Below are 23884 nucleotides of genomic sequence, written 5' to 3'. Positions count from 1 at the left end.
TGGTGCCTTTAAGGAGATGCAGACCAAGGGTGACACTAGACGGTGCTTACAGAATGACCAGATTATATTAACAGTACAGGAGCAGCCACCGAATGGGGGACGCTGGTCCAACAAATTTAGAGCAGAGCTCGAAGATCTCTGGCAGAGCTCCTGAGAATTGAGCTGGGGCAGGTGGATCTCTTATCTTTAGAGAGATTGCCAAGCCAGCAGTTTGCAGTGAGAGTCCATCTGAAGTTCAGTAGCTGTGTCATTCCTATGATGCTTTTCAGAATGCCAAGGTTGCTGGGCCTTTTTTGTATTACAGCCAAGAGAGTCTTTGCTGATATAGATATTAATCCTTTGTATCTGGCAAGTAAATCTCCTCCTCTGCGACTGGTACAGGTTGCAAGGTCACGGCAGTCAGGCAGGCCAACAGACAGTACAGCTACTGCTGGTCCAGGCTAGAATGTTTCTGGCAACCTGGCTGGGCTGCAACCCTGTCTAAAGGCAAACTTGATGGGCAAGACCCTTGAGGAGTTAGCAGATAGAACTCACTTTCTTCAGAAAATATTGCAAGAGCATAACAATGCGGTCTCAGAGCTGACTGAAAGTCATAATTTAACTCCTATGGAAATGGAAGTTACTGCCAATTCTGGGGATAAATATGCTCAACATTTGTGTGCCTCGCAGCAGGTAATGTCTTCACCTGTTAGACCATGCCAGTCTCCACAATCCCAGCAACCGATAAGAGACCCCCCCAAGGCAAGATACCTCCTTGTCAATCCAAGGATCAATACTGTCTCAAGATCTAAATAGCATTATCGAGGTTCCCTGGGAAGAAGCAGCTGAAAAAGACGAGAGTGTGATTTTGGAAACCAATTCCAGCAGGACTCAAGATTGCCCTGAGATGACACATGTACCACAGTCGAAAACCTCTGTCACTGGAATGTTAACAGCAGTATCGTTCCCAGGCTTGCCAACAGCTGCGGATTTGGCCGATTGTGACCCACTGCTTCAGCTTGATATTATAGATCAAGATCTTGTGCAAGAAGCATTGATGGCATTTAAAGCTATGCCAAACCAAGAACAGAAGAAGATCATTGGCAACTTAGATGCGATCAGACAGCAATTATTACAATCTATTGAAGAAGATCGCATACAGGTCTGTCCTGCGTCCCAATGTGGTTTGCCTAACACTGTATATGTAGAAGCACTTGTGCATTGCTCGGAAGTGATTCCAGTCCAACGAACAACGAGCAGTGGCTCACTACAGCAGCTAGCCATGAGCGGATGTCATATAGAGCAGAGCATTGGGGGGACGCAATCACCGCTGCAACCAGAGGAAGACGCACCATTCCGGCACTCTGGTGCTGACTGACATTCACTTCACTTACCTAATTCAGACTCCTGCCGACAAATTAAGACGCTGGCCGCCAGGAACTTACCCTTGCGTGTTTTATCCTGGAATGTGGCCGGCTGGGCAGGGAAACTCGGTGACCCTGAGTTTGGTCCTTTCTTAGAGTATTATGATTTAATTTTGCTGCAAGAAACTTGGCCCATCAAGCCTATTTGTTACCTTAGCTTTAAATCTCTCTCACTTCCTGCTCACAAGACTGGGGTTAATGGTAGACCTGTGGGGGGGCTTGTAATCTTGTATACTTCAGCCATTTGTATAGACTTTATTTATATGGCTGATAGCTTTTGTATGATTCAAATTGTAAGGGTTAAGAACACCCCTAGAGATTTATGTGTAGCCAACATCTATATTCCATCCGCTCCTTCTGCTGATTTGAGGGACTGCCAATGGGATTACTTAAACACCATTATTAGATGATTTGAGACCAAACATCTTGATGTTCAGCTCCTATTGGCAGGTGACTAGAATGACCGCGTGAGTTCTAGTAATGAAATCTTTAATCAGGCTGATGATTAAATGGTGGTAACAAATTTACCTAAAAGTTGCCTGATTAGACATGTTTCTAAAGATCTGACTATTAATTCCTCTGGATGCTTTTAGCTAATTTTTGTGTGACTTACGGCTTGACTTGGTTGAATGGACTGGCCAACCTGGATAATGAGGGCGAGTTTACTTTTCTTGCTCCACAGGGGGCCAGTGTGATTGATTATATCCTTGTGTGGCTACCTTTGTTGCCAAATGTTATGGGATTCAACTTGGGACCCCCTTTCCTAAGTGATCATCTGCCGTTAAGTTGCATTTTAAATTTAAGTCCTAACTCAGGTTTGTTACACCCTCCCCCTCATTTACGTAAAGTCCCACACAGCTCAACTAAAATAATTTGGGACGACAAGACTAAAATCTTATTTCGAGCCAAAGTGGCCGAGAATAGTAAATACTTTGAGAGTTTGAATCACCATGAACTGGTAACTTCTGACTCACCTGTGGCTGAGTTTGAGGACCTTGTAAACTCATTGCTGCTTGCTTTTGGACAAAATTGCCCCTCCTCTCTAGGAGCTAAAGGAAATAATCATTCCCGGTCTTTTAGTGATTTGTGTAGAAAGCTCAAAATGCAACTACGGGAAATATATTGTGAATATAGAAGGTCTACATCCAGGTCTACAGAGCTTGCGTCCTGAGTACACTTCTGTACTGCAGTGAGTCATGGACTCTTCACTCACAACAGGAGAGGAAACTGAATGCTTTCCACATGCACTGCCTCCGACGTATTCTCGGCATCACCTGGCAGGACAAAGTTCCAAACAACACAGTCCTGGAACGTGCTGGAATCCCTAGCATGTATGCACTACTGAAACAGAGACGCCTGCATTGGCTCAGTCATGTCGTGAGAATGGATGATGGCCGGATCCCAAAGGATCTCCTCTATGGAGAACTCGTGCAAGGAAAGCACCCTACAGGTAGACCACAGCTGCAATACAAGGACATCTGCAAGAGGGATCTGAAGGCCTTAGGAGTGGACCTCAACAAGTGGGAAACCCTGGCCTCTGAGCAGCCCGCTTGGAGGCAGGCTGTGCAACATGGCCTTTCCCAGTTTGAAGAGACACTTGGCCAACAGTCTGAGGCAAAGAGGCAAAGAAGGAAGGCCCATAGCCAGGGAGACAGACCGGGGACAGACTGCATTTGCTCCCAGTGTGGAAGGGATTGTCACTCCCGAATCGGCCTTTTCAGCCACACTAGACACTGTTCCAGAACCACCTTTCAGAGCACGATACCATAGTCTTTCGAGACTGAAGGTTGCCAACTACTATAGAAGCAAGAGTATTGCCAAACTGCCCTCAGCTTATTTTTCCATTAAACAACAATTAGCCAACAAAATTAAAGCTTGCTTGCATAACGCAATGCAAGCTAACTGGCACCGCCTGCAGAGAGCAGTTCTTTCTAATAATTCTAAGATATTCTGGGAAATCATATCAGGCTACTCTCGTCCAGGGTACGTGGGACCCTCTATAGAGGCTCCCACTTGGGTGGAGAATTACAGGTCCCTGTTTTTTGACCCGTCTATTAGACTAGCTGAGCCTGATTTAACCATCCCAGATGGTGTGCCCCCATGGCCCCCAGTCTCTAAAGAGGAAGTGTTGGCCCTTATTGGCCAACTAAAGAGTGGTAAAGCCGCTGGGCCTGATTATATTCCATCGGATATGATCAAGGCACTGCCTCAGTGGTGGGCTTGTCATTTAGTCAAATTATTCAATTGGATTGATCAAATGGGCCTTATGCCATCAAAATGGACACAGTCACTGATTGTTCCAATTTTCAAAAAAGGGGGTAGGAATTCACCCTCAAATTATTGCCCTATAAGCCTCCTTTCCCTACCTGAGAAACTATATGGTTCTCTTTTATTGAATAGATTGACCTCTTGGATGATAGATAATGACATCCTTGGGGATGAGCAAGCAGGCTTTCGAGCTGGTAAATCTGGGTTAGACCATTGTTTAGTCCCAGCCCACTTAGCTGAAAACACATTCCAAATTGTACGTAGACTTCTTAGATCTAAAAGCAACTTTCGACTCTATTAAAAGAGACCTGTTGTGGTCCAAACTTGATAAATTAAACATTGACCCCTGGTTACTCTTCTTAATTAAGAAGCTTTATTCAAACACCTCATGCCAGGTCAGGGTGAACTCTAACGGTGATCTAACAGATCCTTTTCCAGCTAACATGGGGGTTAAGCAAGGTTGCGTCCTTGCCCCCTCTTTATTTAATCTATCCATCAATGACCTTGCCCTTTTCTTGTCAGAGAAAGACTCCCACTGTCCAAGACTCAATCAATGCCCCATTTTCCTTTTAGTTTATGCTGATGATATGGTGTTACTCTCGCGTATGCGAGTTGGGCTAAGGCATTTGATCTCTAGGTGTATCCAATATCTCTCAGACAATGCTCTACAGCTAAACTACTCAAAACCTAAAATTTTAGTCTTTGAAAAACGATGGAAACAGCGCTCTTGGGTCTTCAACGGCAAGGCTATTCAACAGGTCAAAACCTTTAAATATTTGGGCTTGACCTTCCATCATAGTTTATCCTGGGTTGCGCAGCGCATAGTCGGTCTAAAATCTGCTAGATTATCCTGCAGGGCATCTTATGTTTTTTCTACACAAGGGGAAATTCCTATATTCCTGCAGCCCTGCGTATCTTCAAAGCCACAGTCGTGGCCCAATTATTTTATGGGATACTAATCTGGATTGCCGCTTTTAATATGGAAATGGAAAGAGTACTCTCAATTTTTCTTTATAAGATTTTTGGTTTACCCCATTGTGTCCCTTACACCACACTTTGCTTAGAAGCAGGACTACAGACTTGACTGTATAGCCTGGTGCAGATTCATTAGTTTTTGGTTAAGTATCTGTTTTAACAGGGGGAATAACTCAGTGATTCAGGACTTGCTTTCTGATTCTTGGACTTACTCGGGCTATATTCGCCTTTTTAGTAAGCTACGATCGATTGGTATACCGGTGGACCTGGTGGGTAATGATTCCTTGATGCAGGCTGGAAAGACCATTATTTCTAGAGTGAGAGATATTGAATACCAGGTACTCCTTGCTGAGGCAAACAAAACCCACTCACCTTTGTTTTTTCAGATTCCCCCCCCAGCCAGTGTTCTAGATTTTTATATATTTTAGATAATCCTTTACTTCGTCATGTTTTCACGCTCGCCAGATGTCATGTGTTCCCTTCTTGGGAACTGGATCTGAAATTTAATAAAACCACGCAACAGCGATTGACATGTCCCTGTGAGCTGGGATACAGGAAATCTCTGACCCACACAGTGCTCCATTGCCCGCTTTATAAGAAGTCTAGATCTTTGCATTTGGACCTGTTTTTTGCCAATCACTCCAACTGTCATGAATAATTGAAACTACAGATACTACGTACAAATGGAAAAATGGTAAAACCAATGGCAGATTTTTACATGAGATTTTAACCAAACGTAAAATGACGGGAAATCCTATATAATCTACATTTATTTCTGTTATGATGACCTGCTTGAATGCAACTTCTTGTGTAAGCTGCTCAGGCAACTGTTAAGTTTCATGCCTAATAAAGGTCGATTGTGATTGTGACATTATATGCAATACTACACACATTACAATACAGATCAACCCTCCTTATCCACATGTTTGGGATCTGTGGATTTTACCCAATGCATATCAGCAGGGCATCACTATACCTGCTTCCGGTTGTGACAGAAGGGATGTGTTCTGAGGCAAGAGAAGGTTGCTCATGACCGTCCCAACCCTCAGAAGGACTGCTGGAGCCTTCTGAGATACACTTTCAGTTTTCCACTAAACTGGAAGAGCACATCAGAAGGCTCCAGCAGGCCTTCTGAGGCTCAGGGAGACCATGCACATCTTCCCTGCACCTCAGAACACCTCCAGACATGACCAGGAGACACTTCTGGAGGTCTTCTGATGGCCCAATCCATGAATTCACCTATCCATGAGTTTCAGTATTCTCAGGGGGTCCAAGAACAGACCCCCTGCAGATCCTGAGAGCCAAATGTACTCAAAATGGTGTCACAGGATTAGGCTTTCGCCTCAAGAAAGAAACACTCAGTGGTCAGTTGAATTTCTCCCGCATATACTTTTTTATTGTCCTCGGCATAATAGTGCCCGCTCTACCTATCTAATGCCCATCCTGGTTAAAAAGGTGGGTCTTCCAGATATGGAAAAAATTAAGTTATTATTAAATGATTGCTCACCCTCAGAATTGAAAAAGGTTTCAAAATTCATGATGGCGGTGATAAGCCATTACAGCTGAATGATGTGTTCAGTCCTATCATGGAGAAGGTAGCAATCTATCTGCAGCTGATGGTGGCAAGTAGACCCAAGAGAGGCTTTCTAGTATATTTTATATGTTAGGCCTCTGTGTTTTATATGGGACAAATATACCTGACTTATTCAGTTATGTATTATATAGCATAGGCTTGTACTCACTACTGTTGTTCTCTGTGTTGTGTTTGTGTTTGTGTTTGTTATGTATGCCAATAAAGGTCTTATCTTATCTATCACTAATTAGTGTAGTAAATTAAAACTGTAATTTTCAACCATTTTAATATCACAGCACACTGACAAGGTGCTAAAGTTGTCAAGGCACACCAGTTTAACGATTTTTTTTTCATTTTAAAAATGAGTATTAACAGACAGCAACAAAATTAATCAGCTCAAGCTTACAAAGAATAACATCTGATCCAAACGGCTGACTTAAGAATGCCACTGGTTTTGTCCTCCCTCAAACTCCCCAAATGACCTTAATAATAAATGATGCTCCCCAAAACTGCCACGGCACATCTGAGGATCATTTATGGCACAGTGCTTGAAAATTGCTGAATTAAAACAATTACAGGCAAGAGTGAGAAAATTCTTAAAGGAAAGTTGGGACATTGAGGCACAGGAAAATATTAAACCATTTACTCCTGCCCAGGAACATGACTGAACTAATCCAAGCAGGAAGTTGCTCCTGCCATCTGTTTTCCAAGAAAAGAATGAAATGCGTATTTCTAGCCATCATCTGCTTAATGACATGACTTCCTGCTTGTTGTCACTTCTGAACCTCAGCAGGGGACATGAATTCTATTCTGCTGTATGAAATGAGTTTGAAACCACTGCAATAAGCAAAAAGTATCAGGAAAAAATAGAAGTCATATCATTTAAAATATTCCTGTTTAGGTGATTTTGATTTAGCTATAAACCAATATGTACTTTGTTAAATCAAGCAATTATTCCTAAACAGAAGCATTTACTATCTTTAGTATAAAAATGGGAAATCTGATCTAAATAACCAATCTTAAATTGCCTTAATCCAATCCACCCTGTCACTCTGATTTTCTTCTGTTGTCTTTAACTTTTTGTATCCTGCCCTTTCTTCAATGATCGTAGAGTTTTGTATATGCAGGCATAACCAGGTGGAGTGTGGGGGGAAATGTTGTGGCCCAAATATGTACCCAGCCAAATCCTGAAGATCTTCTGCTGCCTTTCCCCTGTCATTACCTGATAGTGCTCAAAGGGGCACTAACTGGTCAATTATGGAGCAGCAAGCAAAACTGATCACTGTCTTCTTTCCCCAGTGCAAATTTTAAAATTCCTGGTTGCCTTCTCCCCTGCCACAGCATTGGCACCAGGGCATTTAGGAAATGTAAAATGGGTTTGAAGAAGATATAGCCTCACCATGATCTGTACTTAGTTGGCCTAGGACCCAGTAGGGGGCAGGAGGTGGTGGGGCAAAGTGACAGTAGCAGATGCAAATCTTCCTTTATGCCACTACCCATAATGATGGGTCCTGTATTTTTTGACTCTTGCCTGACCATTACCATTGATGGTGCCTAGCTAGGAAAGCTAAGTGGGAATTAGGCAGTGGACAGTCCTCTTTTGCCACCACAGCTGGGGGTAGCAAAGTAAAGGCAAAATCACTGCTGTCTGCTATACACTAACCACTATACCATCACGGTACTATGTTCTGAAAGGGAATTTCAGGCACCTATGGGGTGGCACCTCTGCCCCACCTTTGAATGCCTCTTCAAGTCCATGTGAAGCCCTTGTTTCAAAGCCAAGAGCAAGAAAAACCCAAGTTCAGATATCTGCATTTGCTCATATTCATCCTTATGAAGCTTGCTTCCACCCTCAACCTTCTGCCAAACTTTTTACTGTAGCAGCCTTTGGTTAGGAAGAACAATTCACTGGTAGTGCGCAGTGTCACTAAAATAGCACAATTATTTGCATCAATAGTATATGGGACAATTAAGATGTCTGAATCAAAGATTCATGCAAATGGGGGTGATATTTGCAACAGGTTATTCACTTGCTAGATAACTGACATTTTAGATAATCTAAATATATGTACTGATGAAGTAACATAAAAAAACATTTGACAGGACAACAAAAAGGAAATCTGAGATGTCAAACATTGCTGGAAAAGAGTAGTTCATGTTTGTCTTTACAAGAACTCCAAACCTTCTTCCACACAATTCACGGCTTAATTTTAACTTTTCAGTTCAGATCTATAACAAAGTATTTCAGGATTCTATAAAAAGAGAAATTGTAAAGTTGTGCAGTAATTTGCCAATTTTCTCCATTTTAAAACACCCTTCTGTCTTTGCAAGGTAATAAATAGTTGCCTTTTTGCTACTTCATCTGATCCTAAGTACATATCAATGGCAATACTTCCAAGTTACTTACTTCCAAGTGAATCAGCCAACAATCTGGAATTACATTAATAAACCATAGTTTAGACTGTCATTTGTCACACCAATTAACTCAGTGTTGGAGAAGAGACAACACTGCCACAAGAATGTACAGGCAAGCCATATTCTTCACTGCTTATCTTTCTTATTATGCTGTATAAAAGGGCCAAATTAACTGCAACTGTGTCACTTTTGTATTTACACATGGAACTGCTCTAGTTGTTGGGGGAGGAGGCCAGGTTGTGTAGCAACCAGGGAGGGGTGCTCAACCTTCTCTACCAGCACTTTTCACATCCAGCTAAGGCCATTTCTTGTATCAGAACTCAACTGATATGGAAAGATATTATGCAACAAAGTACAGAGGGCATGCAGAAGGTTTAAGCATCTCTCCCCATGCACTCATTCTGCTCTTCAACTGAGACCCCACCCAGACTCTTCTTATTGAGGAAACAGAACTTCCCCAAATACATGCAACTGCCACCCTCACATTTAATTTGGCTCTTTTGATAATGTTTTTAAGATCATTCATTAATCTACTTTGTACAAACATGAAATGGTAGCCAGCTGCTATTGACATAGCAGCTGGCTATCATGTGTACCTGAGTCAAAATTAGAGTAACCCAATGACTGATGGGAATCCAGCCAGGTGCCACATAAAGCTCAGCCAGAACAACTTGTGAGCACAGTATATGCATCTATTTGTATTAAATTTTTAATCATACTTCCTTGGAATAGGAAAGGTTGTCTGCAACATATTTCAGTTGATTTGGTTAGTAAAAATTACAACTGTTATTTATGCTAGAGATCAGGGTTTCCCAGTCTCTGGGACATGAGCCCATGCTAGGTGGGTTGTGACCCGAGGCTTCCCACCTATCCTGGCCTCCGTTTGACTCCAAATCAGAGCCATTCTGGAGGTGTGGAAAGGCCTCTACCAGATTGTGCGTGACTGGCAACCCACTCTGCAGGCCTCGGAATAGTCTGCAGAAGCCTCCAAAATCTACTTCCAGGTTTTGGAAGGCAACTTCTGGTTTGCCTCCAAAAACCAGAATGCCGGCCATTCTAAGGCACAGAGCGGGACGCCAGCCCGATGCAACTCAGAAGAGGCTTCTGGGATCACCCCACCACCACCACCAGGATCATCTATCAGATGAGGCAGGACACAGAGTGGGAAAGATTGGGAACCATTGTGCTAGTTTAATATATAGTACATGTAGTACTGCACATAGTACTTTCAGACAGCTAAACTGTAAGATGTTCTTAAAATCAGCACAAACATCAATGTTGGTGTGGTATTTGCTAGGGTGATTTGGTTTGCTTGCTTTTTTAAAGAGGAATAAAACCCTGGGCTGGGATCCAAAGCATCAGATGTAGCATCCTAATTGCCTGTGTGGGCATTTTAGCCTCCCAGTGACAGCTTTCCACACTTCCAAGAAATCCCCACATTCACCCCAGCTGGGGGTAGTGTCCCATGAAACACATGGTCCTGCTGCTGACAGAAGGGGACATCACTCAATGGAGTCAGCCCAAGCCACTTCGCTGCCTGAGGCATTGTACCACCACCACCACCCCCATTGAATTTGCACAAAAATCAATACCAGAGAAACCAACTGATTTTTAAAAACACAACAACTCCTCAGGATTGTGTGTTTCCTCCCAATTCAGAAGTACAGAGACACATTACAAAAGCCCCACTTGTTGGCAATGAAAGATTTAAGGCTTTTATTCATAAAAGAAAGAGTTGGACATATTAATAGGCAGGATCTGATGAGCAAATGGAACAAAAATCAGAATAATCTGATGCAAATGGAACAAAAATCAGAATAATCAGAACAAAAAGCAGAACCCCTGCTAATTGGGTAAGAGGAACTTTTTCAAGTGGGTGCTCCTTTTTTTAGCAGGGGGAGAGTAACTGGCCCACCTCACCCCAGCACTGTCCGTTCTAGTGGATGTCTGCTGGTATTCCCTGGCATCTTTTTAGATTGTGAGCCCTTTTGGGACAGGGAGCCATTTAGTTATTTGATTTTTCTCTGTAAACCGCTTTGTGAACTTTTAGTTGAAAAGCGGTATATAAATACTGTTAATAAATAATCTCAGTTGCAATTTGGACTCAAGATAGTGTTGGGAGCATTTCCACATCCATAGCTGAATAATTATGGATGTAAAAATGGTATTTTACAGGTTTCAGAGTTACATATAGCAACTCAGTGTCGCTGAGTAGTTCTTTGAAATGTCAGTACATTGCCATTCCTGGACTTGGCTCAGGATTTATATAACACAAACACATCCTGTAAATGGTGCTTTAAGAACTTGCATATTAGGCCATATAAAATAAGCTGTTTGTGATCATGCTAAAGAACATGCCACGTTTCTCATGCAAATTAATGCATGGTAATTGTACATCTAGCCTTATTCCTGATACACAGAGATTTAAAAGCAGGAAGTTTAACATCAGACTTTTTGTCCAGACATACGCATTATGTAGCAAGATGTTAGGCATTTTTTTATTTTGTAGCTTGCTAACCTTGAAGCAAGAATTCGTTTCCTACATTTAGTAGTACTGTACCAGCATCTCTCATTTTACATGGGGGTTACGTTTTTGAAAAGCAGTGCATTTCTCAAAAATGAGTACATCAAAAGTTTTTAACTGTACTATTCCAAAAATGCAAAAGAGTAAATTAGGTTTTGGCATTAGACAAGCACATTCTTCCAAAGATACCTAATTCAGACATGTGTAACAAGAGAATTCCCAGTATTTAGTGGTATTTTTGAACAGAACAGGTATTTTTGAACAGAAAAAAATGGCAGTTTTCTTGGCTGTTCCACTGCAGTTTGGCTATCTTGCTAACTGAAAATTGCCATATAAACCTGTATGTGCTGAAATCAAAACAAAAACTGCAAAAAAAAAACAAAATCTCCTGGATTTTTTAAAATTGTTGATCATGGGAGAAGGACATAGAATTGTAGAGCTTGGAAAAGGAATGAACTGAGTCATCCTGCTATAAAATTCCCCCAAATTAAAACAAGAAGCCTCTTACCAAAGTCATATCTAGAACAGTTGCACATGGGTCATGCAGTTTTGCTCTATCAACAACTTCGAGTTTAGTCCTGAACTAGTGCTTTTTCTACAGCCAACTGTTTTTCCAAAAAAGTGCCTCTGCCACACAGTGCCAGTTAGATGGAAAGCAAAATCTCTTGCTATTAAGGTTTCCATAGTAAACACTCTTACCTGGGAATAAAGCTCAATTGAGTTCAGTGAGATTTACTTCAATGCATACATGCATAGGACCATACTATAATTCCCTTGTGTTTTTCAGAACACAAGAATTAGTAACACCGGAGGACTGCTGCCACTACCCTTTAGAAGACTAAGTAGGAAACTGTCCATTCAACTTTTGTCTATTCTTTCTTTTTTGAGGAAGGGATTCTTAAGCTTTTTTGTGGAAGGAAGTTGAATAATTTACCCCTCATTAGGTCAAGCAGAGAGAAGGAATACACAAAAGCTGAATTAGCAGAATTATCAGTTAATATTCCATCCCTTTTTCTAGTCACTTGGCTTGTTGGCAACCTTCAGCCTTGAAAGACTATGGTATCGCGCTCTGAATGAAGCTTGGCTTGAAGGAATAAGAAAAGAAGGTCAACAAACAAGCAACAAGAACATAACCAGTTGGAGAAACAGAACGTTTTGGAAAAAGCTATTACTGAAAGAAGGGAAGGACACAATTAAAAAATACCACATACAATATTGGGATTTCCTTTAGGAAAGTACTGCCACACTTATCTGCCCAAGAATCTGAAATTCCTAAAGCAGGCATACAGGCTAAAGGAGATTCAAGAGAGGGGGAAGATTTGCTTGCTACGTAAGACCAACGATGCCAACCATGCTTCTCTTGTGAGGAAGGGGGAATATTGACAACGAGAACTGGGCACATAAGTAAACATATACTGCTCCACCAGACTCTCTCTCACCCCACTGCTTGTCCCGCAACATAAGAACATAAGAACAGCCCCACTGGATCAGGCCATAGGCCCATCTAGTCCAGCTTCCTGTATCTCACAGCGGCCCACCAAATGCCCCAGGGAGCACACCAGATAACAAGAGACCTCATCCTGGTGCCCTCCCCTACATCTGGCATTCTGACTTAACCCATTCCTAAAATCAGGAGGTTGCGCATACACATCATGGCTTGTACCCCATAATGGATTTTTCCTCCAGAAACTCGTCCAATCCCCTTTTAAAGGCGTCTAGGCTAGACGCCAGCACCACATCCTGTGGCAAGGAGTTCCACAGACCGACCACGCGCTGAGTAAAGAAATATTTTCTTTTGCCTGTCCTAACTCTCCCAACACTCAATTTTAGTGGATGTCCCCTGGTTCTGGTATTATGTGAGAGTGTAAAGAGCATCTCCCTATCCACTCTGTCCATCCCCTGCATAATTTTGTATGTCTCAATCATGTCCCCCCTCAAGCGTCTCTTTTCTAGGCTGAAGAGGCCCAAACGCCGTAGCCTTTCCTCATAAGGAAGGTGCCCCAGCCCCGTAATCATCTTAGTCGCTCTCTTTTGCACCTTTTCCATTTCCACTATGTCTTTTTTGAGATGCGGCGACCAGAACTGGACACAATACTCCAGGTGTGGCCTTACCATAGATTTGTACAACGGCATTATAATACTAGCCGTTTTGTTCTCAATACCCTTCCTAATGATCTCAAGCATAGAATTGGCCTTCTTCACTGCCGCCGCACATTGGGTCGACACTTTCATCGACCTGTCCACCACCACCCCAAGATCTCTCTCCTGATCTGTCACAGATATCTCAGAACCCATCAGCCTATATCTAAAAGTTTTGATTTTTTGCCCCGATGTGCATGACTTTACACTTACTGACATTGAAGCGCATCTGCCATTTTGCTGCCCATTCTGCCAGTCTGGAGAGATCCTTCTGGAGCTCCTCACAATCACTTCTGGTCTTCACCACTCGGAAAAGTTTGGTGTCGTCTGCAAACTTAGCCACTTCACTGCTCAACCCTGTCTCCAGGTCATTTATGAAGAGGTTGAAAAGCACCAGTCCCAGGACAGATCCTTGGGGCACACCGCTTTTCACCTCTCTCCATTGTGAAAATTGCCCATTGACACCCACTCTCTGCTTCCTGGCCTCCAACCATTTCTCAATCCACGAGAGGACCTGTCCTCTAATTCCCTGACTGTGGAGTTTTTTCAACTACTCAGCTGACTTGTCCAGACATGTGCAGAGTTGCCAGTACAGCAGGAAGGTTCTGTGGGCAGTGGGGGCAAGGAATGCTGCATATTTTGTGCTCATGCTGCTAGGAAGCAAGATTTTACCACTTCAGTAATGGTACCGCTCGACATGACACTTTTCAGCTGCATCATCTTCAGACTGACCCTGCCCCTCTATGTGCATGCAAAAGAAAAAGCACACAAGGGAGCTTGGATTCCAGTAACAGTAAAAATTACTCCACTTTAAAGGCAGCCAATGCTCATTTTAATCCTATTCTATCAACATATATCACACTGCTTTGCATTACAGTTAATCAACTTTTAGAGTTCTATATTCAAAATTTTGATTGCATGACAATACAGTACATTCATACATTAAGCATAAGGCTATGTATAATAAACACCACTGGCAGAAATTTTAAGATGCAGTTTGTGTACTGAACACCTAAACATATACACACAGGCAGATGTTTCATTGCTTTAACAGAGATTTTACACTGAAAAACCTTGCCTAAACAAAATTCAAATGACTAAGCAATGCAGTGTCATTTCTGCTATATCTGTAAACCCTTATGGTCAATACAAATGGGGGCTTTGAGTTTCTCACTGGTCACTGCATTTGCAAGTTCTTTCCTTATAATGACCCACCTTCCTATTACATTTTTCTATGCCATATGTCCAGCTGGGTATTATTACTCATAAGTACCTGGGTGTCAACACCAGTATAAAACTAGTTCCACTTTCCATCAGATACAGTGGGCTCATGAACAGACATCCCTTTCAAATAGAGGTTAGATGGGTCCAAGCCTTTTCTAATTATTGCTCAGATGTCTTTTAAAGGGAAAAGAAGCAATGACTTTTATAGATATGGGACCTTCTATCACCTACAATACAGTACAGCAGAATGCAATACATAAGTGTATAAGCAACAAATACTACCCAAAAACCATTCCTCTGCCATCTACAAGAACTCTCTCTCAATGCCTGAGTCACGTGGCCTGCCACATTTATTCAAACTGGATACCAGGGCCATTTCACAAATGAAGTACTTGCATTGTACGGTAACTCTGGGGGGGCAACAAAATCAGAAGGGGGGCCCGCACCCTGCATCTTCCCACCATCCCCTGTGCCTTGCAGTCAGTAGAGCAAGCAGAAAGGGAATCATAGTATGGACAGGAGTGCCTCAAAGCAAGCAGGCAGAGCAGCATAGTCTCCTTTTTTCTTCTAGGAAGAGAGGACAAAAATCTTCTAGATCAGCCAACTCTACCTTTCTCTCTCTGCCTCCCATCTGCTTAAGAAAGTAGCCAAGTGGGCCAGAAGATGTGTTGGAGAATCCCTCCCATCCCTCTCTCTTAACTTCAGCTTTAGCTGCCCTGCCACACATGGATTTTTTGGGGAGGGCCCATAGTGGCAGTGGTTCACATTGGGTGATCCCTGCTGGATATAAAATCCTTTGACATGATTAATTGCAATTGCTAGAATTACAAACTAGAAAGTTTGCCCAAACTAACTGCGAACCATTTGAAATATGAAATTAAGTTTTTGAGAGACCAAAACAAATTCCTAGATGGAGAATTGCTCCTACTTTGTGTGCTTCACAGTTTACTTTGCTAAACCAACCCATAATTCACTAACCCACGGGCGCCCAAACCTCGGCCCAGGGGCCACTTGCAGCCCTCGGGGGCTCCCAATACAGCCTGCGGGGAGCCCTCTGTTTCCAACGAGCCTCTGGCCCTCAGGAGACTTGCTGGAGCCCATGCTGGCCTGATGCAACTGCTCTCAGCGTGAGGACAACAGTTCGACCTCTCACCTGAGCTGTGGGACGAGAGCTCTCTCCACTGCTTGCTGTTTCACGTCTGTAATGCAGCAGCAGCCCCAAAGGAAAGGCTGGCCTTGCTTTGCGCAAGGTCTTTTATAGGCCCTAAGTTACTGCAAGACCTTCATTCATTCATATAAGTTCCATCTCAAATATACTCATTTATATAAATTTATTCAAATTTTAAATGTAAATTAATTCCTTTTTTCCCAGCCCCCCCCCACAGTGTCAGAGAGATGATGCAGCCCTCCTCCCAAAATGTTTTGACACCCCTGCACTAACCCATATGATAATTTTTGGTTTGAGGCATCCAAGTACAGAGCAACTAGCATTCTGGACTAGCAGAGTACAACTAGATTCACTGAATATCTACTAGGACAGGAGTGTCAAACATAAGCCCCAAGGGCCTGATACGGCTCATGGAAGCTTTTTATCAGGCTCTCAGCTGCTGAGCAGTGCTGAGGCATTACTGCTGAAAGGGCAGCCCACATGAAAATTGTGCTTTCCTATATCTTGAAATATGATCAAGATTTGCATATTTTCTCTTCTGTCATTTGCAGCTAATGAGTTCCTAAGTGAGAAGTAGTATCTGTTTTTGGTTATGACCTGTTTAATGACATCACTTTCTCCCTAATGGCATCACTTCTGGCCCACAGCAGGCATTATGAATGCTATTCGGCCCTTGCTGTGAAATGAGTTTGACACCCCTGTACTAGGATAAATAGCAAACAATGACAGAAGGTTCAGCTTGGTAGGCAGAGCTTCAGTGTACACTTTTTGCATGCTCAAAAAAGCCCCCCCCCCGAACCTCTTACCGGTATCTGTACTATCACATCTGGCCTCCCAACCTGGAAATATCTGGAGATGACATCATCGCCAGTTACTTCTGGTGGTACTTCCCATAGATGGACCATGTGAAGTGGTATGGTAGGGGACAAACATTGAGAAATGCTGTTCTAGAGAAAACCCACAAAGGTGGAGCATTTAACTTTCTTGATACAAAGTATCAATTTAGAAGAATTGCACTAGCAGGCAGAGTTTTTGTAACTAATCTTCTGATACAGGCTGTAGTTTTGTAATTAAATATGCTCTAGTGTACATTTTAATGGGCCAAATACTGGTGTTTCAGCTCTAACTGGAATGCATTTAAGATTCCCAAGATGAATCTTAAAAATCTATTTTCATGGGATCTAAATCACAGGAGCAATAAGGGCCCCTTTTTCAGATTTAGAGAGTAACTGGAGATAAAATTTTGATTCCAAAATCTTAAGAATAAGGCCACCAAAGGGCTCTCCCAAATCTTAATGTAACAGAAATCAACTGATTTGCTTTCAGCCTGATCGCCTCCAAAAGCTTGTTCCAATTAGAGTTCCTATTGCTAGCACAGCTAAGATCCAAAACAGGCATCCCATGCCTGAATTCCCTATTCTCTTCAAGCAATTCAAATGTAAATCATTCACTTTCATGGCAGTATTGACTTCCAAAAAACTGAAGGACAAAGAGTATCAGAACTAATACTGCATGTCTGAGGTGTTACATTATGGATAAATGCTACCCCAAAGTCTAACTGAAGTTTCTCTCATTCTGTGAACTATTAATGTTCCTCACTTTAGCTTTAGACCACTAATTTCCTACAATATTTGTTTATAGGAATAATTACACCAGTACTTGCAATAAAAACATTTATAGCCCAAACCTATGGGCTGGCAGCGGTGCCAAATTGGCCACTGCTGTATCCTTTAGGGCCAGGGAAGCTGCTGGAGGTCTCCACGGAGTAAGGTAACATCGATTCCCTTACCCCATGTTGGGCCCCAGCAGCTGCAACGGGTCTACTTGAATCTGTACCAGCTCTTAAGCTGGCGCATAACCAAGGAGGACCATGTAGGGCTCTGCAGCTTGGGAGAGAGGGATAGGATTTCAGCAGCAGCCTCTGCCACCATCTCTGCCCCTCTCCCAGGCCCAATTCACCCCCTTGTCTACCCTGCCTCCACCCCGTTCTACCCCGCCACACCTTCCCCCACCCCAAGAAGCCTCCCCATTGCCTAGCAGGGACACTTACCGTTCAGCACTTGTCCGCAGCATCCTGCTGACACAGGGGCCTGGCACTAACTAGTGCTGGACTTCCGCTGGGGCAGCATGCTCCCTGCCAGTGGTGAAGTGCCTTATAGCACTTGCACGATAGCAGTTGCTGGGGCAGTTATGTCTTACTCTAGTTTTGATTTCCCATTCAGTTGATTCTAACGTGCCTCCACCAAGAAAAGTTACTTGGATAAGAAAAGATATATGCTCACAGAGTGATCTATATTACAAGATCTGGGTAGTTTTTATAGAAGGCAGCCTAAAGTTCTGATTGCTCCTGCTGATGGACTTTTCCTGCTAATTCCATATGGTTTTTATATTTGCATCCTGTGAGTGCATTCATCCACAGGTGTTATTCCATGACAGGGGCGGGGTAGAGGAGAGGGAAGAGAAGTTAATGTCTGGACTACATTGGACATAACTATTGAAAATAGAGATTGCTAAGACAGCATTTTTAAAAATCAGCAAGCTTTCACTGCCATTTCTAAAATAAGCTAGAGGTCTGGGAAAAGGAAAGCATTTCAATGCTTCAGAGAATCTGATGTTCAAGATAATAAAGACTTTGATTTCAAGGCCCCATTCTCTGTACGCGGATGTGATTTTTTGTTCCTAGATGGTTCTATTTACAAAGCTCTAACAATGTTATGAAAAATACCTACCCACTTGAATCACAGTTCTGCTTTTTTTCCACATTTTACATTCATTTTCTTTTCACATTGGACAGGACATGAGAGACAGTTCAACCAGAGAGGGGGTAAAGGCGGTAATTTGTACGCGGGTCCAGGGTCAAAAAGGGAGCCTAGGAACCAAAGAGGGGGGCCAGAAATTTCCTAGGATCTTACATTTCCCAATCTCACCCAGGAACAAGATGCCCGCACAGGAAGCTGGGGATGCTACCATGGGCACATGGCAGTGCCCACTGCTGGAAGTCATATGCACCAAGCTGAGGAATGTATACACAACACTCCTTAACACAGTGTCAAATCTGGGAGGAAGCTGGCCTGCTACAGTAGCTTTTTGGTTTGTGGATATACTTACAATGAAGGAGTGTATTAGGAGCTTAGGGACACAGCTGCAAAAGTACAGCTGCTGCAGAAGTACATTCAGGTGCACACTGGACACTTTCCATTCTCCCTGTTGGCATCCTTCAGTCTCGGAAGACTATGGTGTCACGCTCTGAATGGTGGTTCTGGAACAGAGTGTCTTCTCCAGTGCGCGAAGCCTGGGTAAAGTAGGTATGGAGGATAGGCTGTTACCCATGCAGCAAATCCCCCCTCTCCACGTCGCTGAAATGGTCCAATGGAAAGGCAGAGGCCAATATGGTTGGTTCCAGCGGCGTCGCAGGAGTTGCCAGAACGTGACTGTGTTCAGCCATGAACTGCCTCAGGGACTCCGGCTCCGGATTTTGCCTCGAGGTTGACTCCTGAAGCCTTTTCCATAACTGGATGTAGCCACAAGGCAGTGGAGGTTTGGGATCAGAGTTTTCCTTCTCTCAGATGAGCTGCCTTCCCAGGCTGACGAGTCCCATCTACCCGGTGGCTGTTTAGTCACCTCTTACGACAAGTACAGCCAAACTGAGGGCCTATTCTTATCCCCAGCCCCCAGGGGAATTTCCATTCTAGTGTGAGCCTAAATATGCTGAGGCTAATTTTCTGCAACGGTTTACTATACTTAAAACATTTTAGAGAAGGAGTGAGTTTGGTTTTCTGTATTACAGTATCTAATGCCACGTGGGCAGGCAGACCTGGGCTCTGCACTGGAAAGCCTGGTAGACTTGGGCTCCAAAGACTATTCTGGCTGTTGCTGCCCACTGCTTTGCCACGCTCTCCCACACTGTTTCACCCCTCCTCTCCCCTCCCCCTTTGGGAAGGGGCACAGAATAAACTTTGTATCCCTGATAAAATTCCTCTCAGTGGCCCTGGGTTCAACTATAGCACTCATATAGTAAAATAATCAATTACCTCCACCGGCCATTACAAACAAAAGTTATAATAGCATACTGTTTTAATCACGAGACTTGCTTTTGGAAAATCCCATGTTGAGAGTTATGCCAAAAATGGCAACTATTCTTTGCCTGTATTTCAAAGTGATTGTATTAATGCATAAGCAACAGGTTCATTTTCTGAGGAAAAGATAAGGATTTATACACGTGTAGTCACTCAATGACATTTAAGATCATCAGCCAGAACTACAAACTCTAAGCCCAGGTATCAACACGATTGCTGTTAATACAGAACCCATTCCAGTTTTCTGTCACATGCTATTTCCTTGAAAAATTTAAGGTTTTTTAATATTTCTGATTTATTTCAGATCTATATGCCAATCCTAGCCCATACTTTACAACTATCTGATTTCAGTGGACTCCTTTTGCTAAGAATTACACTGAGGGCAATAGATACTACACAAACACGTGTAACTGAGCCCTGGCAAATTATTTGTACTCCAAGAAAGGAGCTCTGGACAAGGGAGGGGGTTAAGACGTTCACTTCCTACCACCTCTCCAAATGCATTTAGAATCCTGTAATTAAGAGGCAGTTGTGAGGCAATTGGAGCAAGCAGGCAGTTAATATAGTACTTCTGCCTTGCTGCTTCTGCTCCTCTCCTAAAACAGCCTTTCCTGAAACAGAAAGGTCCATCAGAGTTCAAGCACATGTTACGCTGGAGTACTGTATTCAAATGATTGGCAAAGTGAGGTTTCTCTAGCAAAAAATACAAAGAACAACAAAACATTATCTGAATGACACCAGGGCCTGGGGCCAAGTAGAACAAAGGCAAAGGGAGAGAGCCAGGCCACAATCCCATAAAAAGAGAATGCCAATAAAGTCTATAGGCAAGAAGGGCTGTTCCAATGAGCTCACCATAAAGACTTTGGGCTTCACAATGACTGGGAGATGTAAAGTTGACACTCTACTACTGTTCAGCCCAATCAAAGCTCAAACTACTAATCAAGCGAGTTCTGTGATGTGTGCATGAACAACCTAAAACTGCTTTGTGCAGGCTGCATCTGAATGGAATGGAAGGTAAGAGACTATTTAATCCTTTTCCCCTATTTTTCCAGGGAAGATCACCTTCCCCAAACCAGATGCATCACCACGGTTTGTATCACCGAATGAGAGAGCTCACTGCACAACCCCCATGATGGACCTCCTCTCGTACTAGACCATAAAGAATTACAATATCATATGCACAACCTAAATGCAGTGGCATCGCTAGAGTCAGTGTCACCCCTATTAATTTTATTTAAATATATAACAGTACAGGTCATCCAACAAATCAACCGACAGAAAACCAGTAGCCAACTCAATGACACTCTTACAACTGAAGAAGAGTTCTAGGATTAGAACATGGAAATGAGAGCTGACTCACTCTATTGGTTCCCTGCAATGTCATTACACCATCTGATTGGCTCTTGGAACAATTAATCTAATTGGTTGTTTTGAGTCAATGCAATCCACTTTTTGTTACATAGGGCTATTGTGTTTTTTCTGGTTAATTGGCCTTTGATAAAATGCAGACAAATCAACAGTCTTTGTCATTATATTCTGCATGAAATTACCTTTCCAGTGATATATAACGAAGTTTTCCCAAATTTTGGCCACTAGTGGTGACACTCCTGAAGGTGCCACCTGATACGTTCCACACACCTCACACCCCCTAGTGATGCCACTGCCCTAAACTACCTTTTCACTCACAAAAGAAGGTATGGTGTTCTTGGATCTTACTGATCTTTCTTCCATAGACAAAAAAAGCAGCTTGGGGAAGGAGATTTTGAATTGAAAAACCGCAGCTTCTCTGTCTGCCCTTCTTCTCTCCAGAAATATTCTGCCCCCAGGAGTTTTGGTTCTCCCCATGCTATGGGAAACCATGAATTAAGGTCATTCATTGACAATTCACTTAATATAATGGAAACTATTTAAATGGAAAACCACCTTAAATTATCCTGATTTATACCTGTACACATGTGTTTATACTTGTATACTTGCACACAAATGCTATAATGCTGGTGACCACTTTTGATGGGTTGCCAGTTTAAATTGGTATGGCCAGGAGGGACGTTCATTCACAGAAGCAGCCTACAACTGGGGCTCCCTGGGTCAAATCCTCCCCAATCTTACCCAGATAACTTGGCTGTTGGGGAGAAGACATGGTAACAAGAGAAGTGCTGCAAAAGTGGTACCTCTTGCAAATAGACTTGCACAGTGACCAAGGTTCTACAGACAATCATAAAGAACACCCAAGAAACTAGAACTAGTTAGAGATAACATGCATGCATTTTGCTGAGAGACTCAGCCACATGTCTATTTATAATCTTGGTATATAAAAGGAACCATCTAGATTACTTGGTGTGTTTTGCAAGCAACTCTAAGACTATCTTTTTTTAAGGCTGGATTGTATAACGTAGAAATGTTAACAGAGGACAGAAAACAGAAGAGCGCGGTTTTTAAACTGCATGGCCATTCCAGCCCAGGTAGTTTATATAGTTCAGTCATAAACATTGGGCAAAAAAAATTATGGTAAGTGTCACTTTGGAAATCTGCTGCACTGGTTGCAATCAGTTAACCAAAGGAAAGCAACTTTAGCATAGCTATACACCAAACCCACATACAGATTAAGGAGCCATTTTCTTCACATTTGAAAGCAACCAGTAGGGCTAAAAAACACACAGCAACTAAAAACACATTTTTGTCTACGAAGATGTTCACCAAGTGTGCATGATGTGCTGGCAGAAGGAAGGATGCATACCCTTTTGGACTCCAGCACCTATGGGAAGCAGGCTCACTGATCAAAAGGTGTGTCGGAGCCAGCTGTCAGAGCATGAGCAACAAATGCTTCCTGCCTTGTGGCTGAGACGCTATTATTTAACACATTAACTCTGTTAGGAGCTGAACAGGCCATCGGTTTCACAGCTGCCGCTGCTGACCAAGCAAGATTTTGACTCTGCCACTAAGAGGGGTGTTCTGGAGTTCAGGTGCAGATCCCGGCCCATTCACCTATTATGCCACCTTCGCGACAGGTACCAGAGGAATGGCTTGGTGTGCCGCTGAGAGCTACGACTGTGCAACTGGCAGAACCTGGGCATGCACCACCCCCCTTTCACCACTCAGTGATTTGGTACGTACCCCATGGTGCCCAGTGGAGACGTGTGGGGTGACTTGTCTGGCAGGCCAAGTCCCAGAAGGGTTTTTCCTCGCTCTCGGACAACGCGGCCAGTGGACCTGGCTGGGCACTCCTGTCCTCTCCTCTTCCGCCTGGGTGGCTGCCTTCCCCCAGGTGGGTGGCTGCTCCGCAGGCTTTCACACGCCAGAGTCTACAGGCACGGGGGACACACCACAACCCTTATGAGGAACGAAGAGTCAGCCCAGAGGGGTCTCCCCCATAGCCCCAGAGCACGCCTTGCCGCACCCCCTGCGCCACAGGGGCCAGGGCAGCTCCGGTTCCCTGCTGGGGGCGGCGGCGACGGGGGACGAACAGAGGCGGCGGCAGCAGCACCAGCACCACGCCAACCGTCCTTCTGCAGGGAGAAGGGGAGGTCCGCGGCGCCTCTAGCGAGGGGTTCGAAGCCCCCCCAGCCGCAGCAGCCGCAGCCCCAGCCCAGCCACTGCAGCGCTCCTGCTTCCGACGGCCGGTCCGCGGAGATGCCCTGGAGCTCCGGCTCAGGTGCAGAGCGGGACGGGGACGGTGCGCGCCGCCCTTCCCTCTACCACCCCCGCCGGCGGCAGCAGCAGCAGCAGCAGCGCGATGAGGGGCGTCGTTTCATTCTCCCAGGCAGCGGCGGCGGCGGCGGCGGCAGGCACGGGAAGCCGCTTCGCCGGCGCTGACATCGGGCTGCGGTGGAGCGGGAGCGGAGGCGGGGGCGGAGGCAGGGCAGCGCATCCCCGACGAGGACGGGGGGGAGGCGGCAGCGGGACGGGGCGCCCCCTTCGCCCCGGGCTGGGCGAGCGCCCGCTCCGGTCACGCCTGTTCCTGCGGCGGGGCGAGCATCCTCCTCCGGCTCGGGGCTGGCGGCTCAGTCACTCGCAGGAGCAGCGGTGCCTTCTGCAGCAGCGGCAGCAGCGGGGCCACACCGAGGCTGCGGCGCCTGCAGAGCGCCTGTGCGCGGGCTCTCCAAGCCCAGTGCGCGCCCG

General features: G+C 44.2%; 1 protein-coding gene across 1 annotated transcript in view; it reads right to left on the bottom strand.

The window, feature by feature from the left end:
* HOMER1 (homer scaffold protein 1) overlaps positions 1 to 23258 on the bottom strand; it is a 108892-nt gene extending 85634 nt beyond the window's left edge. The window contains exon 1 of the mRNA XM_066615332.1: positions 22880 to 23258. Coding sequence (XP_066471429.1) covers positions 22880 to 22884 — 5 coding nt within the window. The 5' untranslated portion in view covers positions 22885 to 23258. The remainder of the gene's footprint in view (positions 1 to 22879) is intronic.
* Between the last annotated feature and the right edge of the window lie 626 nt (positions 23259 to 23884).

This window comes from Tiliqua scincoides, chromosome 2 (assembly GCF_035046505.1).
Source record: "Tiliqua scincoides isolate rTilSci1 chromosome 2, rTilSci1.hap2, whole genome shotgun sequence".
Classification (NCBI taxonomy): Eukaryota; Metazoa; Chordata; class Lepidosauria; order Squamata; family Scincidae; genus Tiliqua; species Tiliqua scincoides.
This window is presented reverse-complemented; position numbering and strand designations above follow the sequence as displayed.